Source organism: Myiozetetes cayanensis, unplaced genomic scaffold (genome assembly GCF_022539395.1).
Source record: "Myiozetetes cayanensis isolate MyiCay16 unplaced genomic scaffold, myiCay2020 scf2-11, whole genome shotgun sequence".
Classification (NCBI taxonomy): Eukaryota; Metazoa; Chordata; class Aves; order Passeriformes; family Tyrannidae; genus Myiozetetes; species Myiozetetes cayanensis.
This window is the reverse complement of record NW_026087411.1, coordinates 42,517,630-42,530,088: the sequence shown is the minus strand read 5'-3', so window position 1 is coordinate 42,530,088 and position 12,459 is coordinate 42,517,630. Positions and strand designations below refer to the sequence as shown.

Here is a 12,459-nt window from a genome sequence, read left to right as displayed (position 1 = left end):
GTTGTCATTCTCAAAGAACGAAAAATGTTTTGATGCCAGAATATATAAAAATTGACATCAACATCTTAATAAATTTTCCAGATAGGAGTGAGTAGACTTATTAGTTTTATTTGTAAAGTCAGACCACAAGAGTTAAAGTAAGGGTATGAAAAAAAAATAAAACTGCAACTTGGTATGAAAATACCCACAGATTTTTAACACTTTTTTTATTTAAAAACAAAACAAAACAAACAAATGGAAAACCCAAGCATATGCAGTCAAAAAGTTTAAGAAGACCTGAATAGATAGTTTATAAGCAGAACAAAACATTAAATTGTGATGTGATAGCTGAAAGAACAAATCGTTCATAGATGTACAATGTGAGGCAGTAACAGATGGGTATTGGAAAGTGATGTTATTTCAATTCAGAAAATTATTTCAAATAACCTATTACTGTGGATCCATTTCAGGTAACCATGTCCCAAAAGGAGATTGAAAAAGAAATGAGACTGAATTTCAGAAAAAAGATCAAAAGCAAATGCTAAAAATGTTACACAAAACATGCCTTACACAAGGTACAAACTATTCCATCCAGAAGTGCAGAGGTAACTTGTTCATGAGCTATAATTTGCTATCCAAGAAGGGAATTTGATAGTGGCTGACGCTGGACTATAAGAATAAAAAACATACTAAAAGCCAATAACTACACACAAAAAGAGGGTGTCTCAGATTAGAAGTAAAATGCAATGAGTCAGTTCCTGGAATAACTTAACTTGGGACATAGTGGATTCTTTATCACCAGAAAAACAATAATCTTTAAAGATGTGTTGTAGTTCAAATAAAACCTATAGTTTTGATGCAGACAAAACTTTGATAATTTGAGAGTGATATTATACAAGCAATAAGACTGGCTGTAATAATTCATCATCTGGCCTTAAAGTGTTATTCCATTCCATTAAAGTATGTCTGAGATGTGCATCCTAAAAATTACCACTTCCTTCCTTTCAATGGTAGTATTTCTGAAAATTATTTCATTAAAATAATAGTTAATAATTACTTAAATCTGACATAAAGACAACCAAAATTATCCAGGACTGCTGGATATTTTTCTTCTTTGTTTACCAGAAGTTGTTTATATATCTAAGCAGAGTTTAATTAGTTACATCTGTAAAACCCACCAGGGGCAAAGGTCAGGACAAGAGTTTCCTAAAACATGATGTGGCTGAGAAATTTATCCAAATGACAATTACAAATAACAAAAAACCCAAGCTGTTGAATAAGACATTTCTTGTGGCAGTGTCCTGAACAGATCCCTGGGTGCCTGATAATATGGGTAAATGTCTCTTCAGGAAAGAAATGTAAAGTAAGAATTAATTCAAAGAAGGAGTAAAAACATCATGTTCTGAAATCTCTGTCTCTACAACAGAAGTATGACTGGAGCATGTTGATGTAGTTCAAAAGTTATTAATTTTGGAATGGAAACTGACAGAAGCACACAGTGGCAGCATAAGGCTTATTTCTTCAGGAAAGTAAACTCTAAATAAATTTGGTTTCTTAAATACTTTTTAACTGATCTTCCCTAATCAACTGGTATCAATAGATGTTAAAATGGATATTTGCAATGACATTTTTATAAAATTATTTTTCAGAATAGCAACCTGGTTTTAACTTGGTGTATATTCCTAAGAGTAGGCCACCAAAACTTGCAGATCACTAAAAACATTATTTCATTTTTCTATTGCATTTTTTAAAAAATAGTAAGATGCAGTGAAAACAATCCAAGAACCACTGGAAACTCCTAGGAATAAATTCAAGACAAATATTAGGTGGTATTTCAAAGGACTTACGTGTTTTCTTCATTATGGAAGCATACTAAAAAGTCACAATGTTCAATTAAGAGGATAGGCAATGATGTCTCCACTGATCCTTCTGGTCTCATGTTGTCTGTTTTGCAAACCTTGGAGTTATTTTGCCCTTCACCTAAGAAAGACAATCAACAATACCAGCTATCAAAAGACAATGAAATAAGGGAAACAGATAAGATTTAAGAGAGAATTGAAAGTAGTAAAGTAGCAGGAACTAAGACTACACTCAAGAAACTTGTATTTCAAAAGATGGATAGATCCTAGCCCTTTTAAAATTGCTTTCCTGATTCTTATGTGCTTTTTTCAAAGGTCTTGTTTCAAATACCTAGAGATAAAATCCAAAGAGCCTACTTATGGACTTTATAGAACTTTGATGTTTTCATCTCAAAAAGTGACACTGAAAGCCATATAACCTTAAATATGCTGGGGATCCACTTAGCCTGAACATTCCCTTGACACTAAAGTTAAAATGCAATCCAAAAATAAGGTGAAAATCCACCTCAGTATCATCTTCCCAAGGAGTCTCCAACCCAGCATGAATGTGCATTCACCACTAATAACTATTAGCATCAAATTCAGCATTAGGCACAGCTACTACATCACTCTCTTTCAAACATAACAGTGACATCCATATATTTTAAATAATAACAAGAAATTTAGCAGTCTTCCTCCTCAGGTTGGGACCTCAGGACTATGGACAGAACAAGAGAACTGTCAAATCAGTTTGGTATCAAGGAATCACCCTGCTGAGGGTACCAGTGCAGTCTTTAAAGACTCAAAAGTACCCTGTGTTATATACCACTAGAAATACCACAGCCAGAGAAATATGACATCATTGAGCGACTGGTATGGATACAGAAAAAAATTTTAAAAAGTAAAAAAACAAAGAGATTCCTAGAAACCTCAAAGGTAATTGAGAAATGATATTCCATTTAGACAAGGGATTAATTTTGAGGCACTGGTTCTGTTATCACGGAAGTTTTGGGCAATGAATTCAGTAAAAAACAAATTACTTAGTAGTGCACATCATGTAACATTTCATAAGCAAATGCATTGGCCAAGATTTTATGACAGACATGCATGCGTAATTCTTTCCAGATAGCTCGATACCCAACTACATATCAGCTTCAGTAAGAATTCCATGCCACAGTCTGAGACTCATAACTCTATCACTTACATTAAAATCTTATAGGGTATAAACAGCACACACTCAGTAGCTTCTAACTACTAAACAGCATTCTAGAAGCACTGTGCTACCTATTTCTTTTCCAGATTTCCACACTTTATTACAGAATTTCTCTTGCTCTTTCTTTAGGTTGATATGTGTTACACAACGATAATTATGATCACTGATTAAACTGAAGATCCAAAGCTGCAAGAAAAAGAAAAAGCAATTGCAATAACCCTTTGACACTAAATATAAAGCTTACATTAATACAAACTAAAAATCCAGTATTTAAAACTTTTGATGTAACTAATGAACTCCTTTGAACTGTATATCAAATTCCCACATGTTTATGACTTCGAAAAAAACTTGTCATAAACTATTTCCCACAATTGAAAGTCACAGGTAACCTGCATGTCATTGCTCACTGGGTCATGTAGATGAATGACATTTATACCTTTCCCTTTTAAGACAAAGGTATAGTTAAATCTCTAACGTTCTTAAGAACTGCCTGAAAAGTAATAGTGAACAGCTGAAAAAACTAATAAAAACATATACCTAAGATTAAAGAAGAGGTGAAATGCATATTCACAGTTAATACATTTGTATTAGAATTCCAACACGCTGAAATCCTAGTCCTATTTTTCACCTTTTTTCTTTTAAAGTAGGTATATTTATAGCCTCTTAGCATACTCTTCTTACATAATCACTGACTGTGCTCTTAAAAACTTTCTCGGTTTTCAGGAAAAAGTCTGTTTTGTAATAGAAGTCTTATATACCATATATGGTTTATGCTCAAAGCATTGAATTATGATTGCTAAAATAAAACTGCTGCAACACTTCCAAAACTTGTATGAAGTTTGTGAAGCTCTTTTATAAAAAGAAACATTAATAACAGTTGACTGTTTTGACATAGAGACTAAGTTTGGTGGGCAATTCTTACCTGTCCCTCAGCACATCCAGTGATAAGTTGTTTGTTTTCTTCATCAACTAGCAGACTTAGCAAAGGAAATGCTGTTTAAAAAAAAAAAAAAAAGGTATTTCATTGAAATACATTTCATTAAAACACATGAGTCAAAATTGAATACCTCCTACTCATAAAGATAGGGGAAAAAACCCTTACTGCAGTTCTTACAGTTGCACAGTGATTTGTGTGCCTTAGTCTTTGTGCTGCTAAGGGCTTTCCCCTGCCTTTTACCCAAGCTGCTGTGGCATAGTTTTCAGAGCCCCCGTGTCAGTAGCTTTCCCCTGTTGCACCCATGCAGTTGTTTTCATGGTCTTGCACCTGCAAACACTGACATTGTGCTTAAGGTAGGTTTTCAAGCAAAACAATTGCCACAGGCAAATGGGGTATTCACTACTTCTCCTTCTCCTTTCCTAATGTGTTTTTAGCTTTTAGTTTAAATGAGGTCATTCAACAAAACGTTATGCACAAAGCTTAACAACCAGCTCCATGCAACTCATGCCCCCAAAGAGTGCTGCAGTCACCACTACCAGCACCACAAGCAGGAACAACCAAAGGGAAGTTCTGAGCAGGTCCTGTTGAAAACTGTATGGTTCCTGTAGGAAAAGTTCTTTGAAGGAAGGGTCCCTGCTACATGGGAGACAATGTTTGCCCTCCTCCTCTTTTCTCCTTTTGCTCTTGTCTTTCCACAAAGGTAGTTTTCATCTTTAAAGTCAATATATGCAATCAGCTGCAGACGTTGCTAGTAAACCTACATCTGGTGTAGTATTTCTTTTCATGTCATGCACAAAACTTGAAGAAAAGCAAGTACACAGTACTCAAATAGTGGAATTCTGCCTACAAAACAAGAGAGCTCTATTTGTGTATCTCAATAAGTGGCACGTTAGATGCATATGTTGTACAAAAAGAGTTGTTTATGAAACTACACTAAAACTATCCACCAGGAAGTACATTTTAATGGAGCATACATTTACTATTGGCTTTAAAGGATAATATGCTTACTGCTACCTACTGTTCTAGAATTATTTTCACTATATCAACTAAAATCTTCTCCAATAATGATAGACTACTCTTTGGAGAAAAGAGGTTTTTGCTATGAACAAATATATATATATAAATAGAAAACTTACCTGTTATTATTCCTGACTGATACATTAATTGGCTGGTAGAATAGTCCCACACCTTTGAATAAAAAAAAGACATAGATAGGTACCTACTTAGGTCCTAAGGAAAACACCACCTTTAATGACCATCACGTGGTGAAAACAGAAATGCAGCCATTGTAAGTGATGTCCTTAGGTAACGATTTTTTTTCCAGCACTTGTTTCCAAACATAAAGGGCTTTGTTTAATTGATAAGCATCCATGGTGAAAAAGGTGAAACTCACATGATATGGACACAGAAATAATTAGAAGTACTTATTATCATTTTTGCTTAGGTTGATGTCTTAGTGATTTTAGCTAGATTAATGAAAAGACATACATGAATGAACCAGAAAAGAAAAAAAAAAGAGGAAAGGAAGGAGAGAGGGGAGGGAGGGACCCACAACCTTTGATATTTATTTTAGCTTGTAGAACAAAATGTTGGGCTACATTTAGAATCATATTGAGGACAATCAGTAGTAGATTAAACTGTATCTAATCAAGGTACCTATCCAAATATCTCCTAGAAAATACATCCGGGTTCACTCATGCTTCTTGTTTCCCTTTTTGTCTAAGTTGTCTTAAATTTTCATCATGCACAGCAGCAGCAATCCATGGTGTCATCATATAAAATGTTGTCTGGCAAAAATCCTACCAACATGCAATAAACCAGCCATTGCATACAATAATCCAAACCAATATTCCCAAAACGGAAAATTCAAATCAATGCCAGCAGACTCAAAGTAAAATGTTTTCATTCAGTTCAGCATACATGAAACATTTCAGCTACAATCAAATTAACCAAAATATTTTATTTTATTTGTATGTGCCGGATGATAATAATCACTAAAGTTAACTATTCATGTGGAAAGTTTTGAATATACAAAACCTGCATTGTTCTTTTAAAACAAGAGAAATTAATTTTTACAATAATTTCCCAAGCATCTCTAAGAACAATGTCCTTCTCTCTATAATGTCAAACAAGTTTTTTGCTTCATCCCCACAAAATATTTCAAGGAGGAAAAAATTACTTCACAAATTCAATAAATTATGCTTTTTTAAGTTTATCTCTACAGTTTCCTTGCCTTAAAGGTTCTGTCTTCTGACACTGATATGAGCATGCTTTTCTCCCAAAACTCAGCAGCAGTCACTGGAGCCAGGTGGCCATCCAATTTAGCTATTATAGCTTCATTCTGTGATTAGTCAGTCAAAAAAAAAACAAACCCACATTATATTTCAAACTAAAACTGACTATTAAGTAAATGTTTTAATAGTAACTGTTGCTAAACATTGTCAGATTTGTTTTCAAAGTATAACTCAATTAGATTTTTCTTATGGAAACTGCAGCCCTGTATATCATCCTGCTGGCAAAGCCACAACACATTACATTTGGTTCTTCAGAATGAATGATACAGGAGTAATTTTTCAGATGACTGAAGAATATTTTTTCTTCTAAGTTATTAAGACACTGTTTCACTTCAGCTTTTTTAATCTAGTCTTCTATCTGGTATGTGATGCATTACCAATCATCATTTCATACTTATTTTATGAGAGAAAATGAATACTTTTGCTTAATTATATTAACATTTCTGTATCATGATTTTATTTGAAAGTGAATCAGTTAAAGAAAGACCAGTACCATGGCTACACAGAATGGTATCTCACCTTTGCACTTAACATGTAGATCTGATTTCCAGCACATACTGCCACTTGTTGATCATCTGGGCTAAATCTTACATGAAGCACCATTCCCAAAAGAGTTCCTATAACAATTCCACGAGGTGTAAACCCTGCAGCAGTTGTATTGTTAGTGAGACTCAATGAAATACAAAACTCTGATGCAGTGAGATTTTTACAAACTTTGCATAGCAGTTATCTAACCACAGAAGCTGTCCCAGTTTCTGTCAGGAAGATGTACAGAACACACTGTTTAATTACACCAGGCTATTGGAAAGCACAGAACTATGCACCATCAGAATTCCTCTATCTGCCTTGTTGACTAGACATGACCTGGTACTCTTTGAGATATTAAAAATTCCTATTAAATCATGCTTCCATTGAAGATTGCCACAGACAGGATTTTTAGAGTAGGGTGATGTGCCAATGGAACACAGCAGAGCCACATCAATTTTGGACATAAGAAATCCATCCTGACTGAAGCCCAGCAAGACAGGGCTTTGAAAAATACTTCTTGATACTTTTTTTGCTCGTCTTTCATTATTTCTCTACTTTCCATTCTATTTAAGCTTGAAGAGGGGTTAGAACTGCTCCCTAGAATCTAACTCCATTGGTTGAGGCTCCAAACCTGGATGGTGGTCAGGATACTAAAACTCCTGCTTTCTGTGTGTTATGTCACCATAATTCTCTTTCACTCATACACTTTCCTCCCAAATCAGATACTTGCATTGCTCACACACGTGACAACAGTGTTCCAAAGACAGGAGAGGTAGCACCACAAAAGGCGGGATGCAAAACACTAGTTCCACAGATATTCCAGAAAAGGTACCGTTTAGTTACTTTGGCATTGCATGTTTAATTATGCAGTGCTGCTATGATTCATTTTCTTTCAGTCCATTTTGCTCCACAGTGCCAGAACGTCCCTGCCTTTGCAGTGCTTCCCTGCGTTTACTCAGTGGTCGATGGCAGGCGCTTGTTCCCTCCCAGTACCTTGGTCAGCTCCCGGGGCCGCCCCGGCGGGGCCGCCGCTGCTGCCGCCGCCCGCCTGCAGCCCCCCGTGCCCGGTATCGCCGAGAGAGAAGGGTAACAGAGAAATAAAGCAGCAATACGGCTGTTAGGGCTGCTGAATCTGAGTGGTTGAGGTGGGCTTCTCAGCAGTAACAATCTTGTTACATAAGGAACAGTGGGAGAAAAGCAGATGTTGGGGGTGGTCTTCTGAGGTGGCCACTGCTCGGTCTGGCTGGGTATTGGTCAGTGATTGGTAGTGAATGATTCCCTTTGTATCACTTCCTTTTATATGTATGTCATATAGAGACCCTGAGATCAGCTCCGTTGGTTAGAGCGTGGTGTTCACAACCCCAAAGTTGTGGGTTTGATCCCTATACAGGCCTTTCCCTTAAGACTTGGACTCAATGATCCTTGTGGGTCCCTTTCAACTGCGACTCTTCAGCCACTCTTAAGGATATATATTATATAAATAACACTCTACCTTCTTGCACCTTCTGTGTACATTCATCAAGATTCCACACTATCACACGTTCATGAGAGGCAGAGCAGACAAGAGATGGATTGATGTTACTTCCAAATGACAACGCAGAAATTGAGTAATGATGCCCTGACAAAAATAATGACTGACAAATGTAGATAAAGAAGAGTTAAATGAATCACTTCAAACAAAGATTATGAACAATACAAACCCACAAATGGATAATGTACATGCAATCAACAAAACAATAACTAGTTTTTATTTATTGTTTCAAAATCACTTAACTACAATGTAGGTGTACTGGGCTTGTCTGGGATGGAAATAACTTTTTTCATAGCAGCACAGTGGTTTGGATTTTATGACAAAAACAGTGATGATAACACTGTTTTGGTTGTTGCCAAACACTGCTTGCACAGCATGAAGGCCTTCTCTTTCTTGACACTTTCTCTGTTTCCCCATCTCAGTAATAGGCTGAAGATGCACAAGAGGCTGGAAGGTGACACAGCCAGGACAACTTTTCTGAACCAGCAAAGGTACATTCCCTATCCTATGATGTTGTGCTCAGCAACAAAACTGGGGTATTGCATGAAGATAATGTTGAGAGCCTGGCAGACTGTCTTCTAAGCTGGCTTTTGCTTGAAGCCTGTATTGGGATTGGTCTGCTTATAGGGGGTGGTAAACAACTGCCTTCATATGGCTTCTTTCTTTGTCTTCATTCATTAAACTATCTTTAACTCGACCTGTGTGACCTTTTCCTCATTTTTGCCTATCCCATGCTCTCCCCACCCTGCTAGGAAGGAGCAGGACACTGCATGATGGTTCAGCTGCCAGCCACATTAACCCACCACAAGAGCTTATATTATTCTTATCACACTGACAAAGCTCACAAGTGCTAGTATCGTTCCAGCATTAAAGTGAAGCCTGACCCTTCTACATTACCTTCAAATATTTTATTTATATCTCCCTTATAAGCCTTGGTTTAAAGTAGCAGCCTATGCAGGGATATATTCTGGCTTTACCTGAGCAGTGGCTGTGTTCCAGATGCATAACTCATTGCCATTCACAGGGAAAGCGCAGTGGTGGTGACTGCACGCCAGCTGAGCAAGAGGCTCGGGCAGTTTCGCTTTAAACAGGTGCTTTTCGCAGACAACTTCAGGATCGCAGCTTCCTCCAGCGGAACAACGGGCCCCGGCGCTTTCCATCCTGCGGCTGGGAACGGACCACCGGGGCCGGCTTCCCCACTCCGGCTGCGCCCTGCCCGCGGGGGCCGAGGTTCGCACGGCCCTGGGCGGAGGACCCTCCCGCGGGGAGCCGGAGAGCCCCGCCGCCTCCCGCCGCGCCCGGCGCGGCCCGTCACCAGGGCAGCGGCGCCGCCGACGGGTGGCCGGGCGGGACAGCCCCCGCTGGCCGCGGAGCGCGGGGGGGGCCCGCGGCGGCACCGGCGGGCCCCTGGCCTCGGCAACGGGCCCCGCGGCCGGCGACAGCCGCCCGGGGCTGCGCTCTCGCTCCCCAAACGCGGCGGTTCTCCGCAGCCGTGCCCTGGGCTGCACAGAGAGCGGCGTGGCCGGCAGGTCCGGGGGAGAGATTGACCCACTCGACTCCGCTCTAGCTGGACCCCAGCTGGAGCACTGCGTCCAGCATGAGACAGGCTCTTGAGACCTTTTGAGGCGGTCTTTAAGGACGGATGCCAACACCTCTCCTGGATGAGAGAGCTGGGGTTTTAACAGAATCAATGCGTCAGGTTAGAAGGCACCACAGTGGGTCAATCTGGTCCAACCTCCCTGCTCAAGAAAGGTCATCCTAGAGCACGTGGCACAGAATGGTGTCCAGGTGGTTCTTGAATATCTCCAGCAAGGAAGACTCCACAACCTCTCTGGGCAATCTGTTCCAGTGCATGGTTACTCGCACAGCGGAGGAGTTCTTCCTCATATTCAGGTGGAACCTTTTTGTCCTGGAAAAGAGAAGGTTCCAGGGACACCTTGTAGCAGTCTTCAAATATATACAGGGGGCATGTAAGAAAGACAGAGAGAAACTTTTTACCAACGCCTGTAGTGTCAGGACAAGGGCCAATGGCGTAACACTAAGAGAGGATAGATTTGGATTGCACATAAGGAGCAAACTTTTTACAGCACAGGTGATGAGGCACTGGAACAGGTTTCCCAGAGAAGCTGTGGATACCCTGCCACTGGAAGTGTTCAAGGCCAGGCTGGATGTTGCTTTGACCAACTTGATCTACTAGAAGGTGTCCCTGCCCACAGCAGGGGGGTTGGACTAAGAGATTGTTAAAGGTCCTTTCCAACCAAACCCTTTCAGTGCTTCTGTGATGCAGAGGGCACAGCACAGGCCAGCCCATGACAGCACTTGAAGCATCCTGGGCTGTGTTAGTAGTAAAGAGTAGCCAGCAGGTCCTGGGAATGCTTTCCCCCCTCTGTTTGAAACCTGGTAGGACACATCTGCAGTGCTGTGTCCAGGTTTGGGTGTTTTTTGTAAAAGAAAGATATTGACACACTAGAGCAATTCTAGTAGGGGGCAAGAAAGAGGTCAGGGGCTGAAGAAGGTGATGTACACAGAGAGCCAGAGAGAACTAGGCCTCTTCAGCCTGAAAAAAGGCAGCTGAGACCTTATTGTTGCCTATAACTTCAAAATTGTAGGATACAGGCAAGACAGAGATAGACTTTCCTCAGAGGAACTCAGTGATAAGCTGGAACCTGTGAAAATCCAGTTGCATGTCAGCAATTTTTTTTTATTTAATACCATGATGGTGGTTGAATATCAGAACAAGTTTCCTGAAGAGTCTCTATCCCTGGAGTTGACCAGGAGTCAGATGGACATGGTCCTGAGCAACCTGATTTAATTAGAACTGTTCTGAACAGGAAGTTGGACTGGAGGAGTCTGGAGATCCCTTTCAACCCCCAGGTTATGATTTTATGATCTGCACCAACTTAAAACCATTTTGATGTAGATCAATCTGTGGACTCAATATCTACCTCAACTGCATTTCAAACAGATACTTTCTATAGGAATATCTTATTGTCTCTATAATTAAGACTATGAGCATTTTTGCCCTATATTGGCATCTAATATGTGTATTATCATTGCGAACAAAATCTCCTTGTGTTACTTTTGCTTGGAGAAAGTACCAGTCCAAATTCTCTTTCGTGTGAGCGCCCATGTGACTTTGGGTAAAGCCACTGTATTGAGCACCAGCCGCACAGAGGTAACAATGCACTGCACATGACAGCATTTTTCTGAACTGTGACTCATGGCTGGAAATACTACAGAAAATTTTATTGCTGGTGACAATTTTTCATGAGTGATACAGTCATGAATGTGTTATGACAGTTTAGTCATCAGTAAAGAAAGACAAACGCTGACACAGAAAAAAAGGTGTTGTTCTGCCAGGCAAACAACCCCCATGAGTCTTAAAGAACTTGTTCTGAAACATCTTGTGTCTCTGTAACTGCTTCTAGACAGTTTAGTATGCTTTTTTTTACAATTTTCACCATAGTTCATTTGCATCTTTCAATGCTTGTAGATATAATACTTCCAACAATGTACTGTCCGTAACAACTAGGGAACTAGTAACAATCCAAGGAAGTATCAGAGATCTTGGACTTATTTCTTGACTGATCCAACAGCAGTTAGAACACCGCTTTCCTGCAGCTGGACCCTGAACCAGTAACGTCAATCTGATGGAGTCCAATTCAGACCATCACTGCTTTCCGCCCTTCCAATAGGTGCTGTTGCTTCTCAGTGGCCAGAGATGCCACTCATCCAGCACTGTAACAGGTAGCAGATTTCTGCCCTGTTGGAACAAGAAGACAATTTTATGAGAACATTAATGATGTCTAAATGTGCAGAGAGAATTTTTTACCTCACCACACTCCCATGAAAACACCTCCTGGTGATACCCTGTTTCTATGCAAAACAATGCCTAAAGGATCTTGGCTCCAGCATATTCCCACATCCTGGGTATCCACACATGACAAATGGAACTGACAGCCATATGGAAAATGAGAGACTGTTGCAATTTTAGGGCATATTAGGGCAAAAAGCAGTCCTTTACCATATCATGCTTTTGTGTCCAATAGTATATTTCTATTGGTCTCAATATTCAATCACTCTAAGAAGAACTTAGAACATTAGGTTTAGTAGCTTTAGTATTTTAATGTTTTAAGCAG

At 39.6% G+C, this 12,459-nt stretch overlaps 1 protein-coding gene across 1 annotated transcript in view; it reads right to left on the bottom strand.

Moving 5' to 3' along the window:
• Positions 1–9,506, bottom strand: part of WDR27 (WD repeat domain 27) — a 97,571-nt gene extending 88,065 nt beyond the window's left edge. Inside the window, exons 1-8 of the mRNA XM_050315957.1 lie at positions 9,298–9,506; positions 8,282–8,423; positions 6,781–6,905; positions 6,201–6,308; positions 5,104–5,155; positions 3,953–4,023; positions 3,102–3,216; positions 1,827–1,959 (exon numbers count right to left, since the gene is read on the bottom strand). Of these exons, the coding sequence (XP_050171914.1) occupies positions 1,827–1,959; positions 3,102–3,216; positions 3,953–4,023; positions 5,104–5,155; positions 6,201–6,308; positions 6,781–6,905; positions 8,282–8,423; positions 9,298–9,480 (929 nt within the window). The 5' untranslated portion in view covers positions 9,481–9,506. The remainder of the gene's footprint in view (positions 1–1,826; positions 1,960–3,101; positions 3,217–3,952; positions 4,024–5,103; positions 5,156–6,200; positions 6,309–6,780; positions 6,906–8,281; positions 8,424–9,297) is intronic.
• Positions 9,507–12,459: the final 2,953 nt, after the last annotated feature.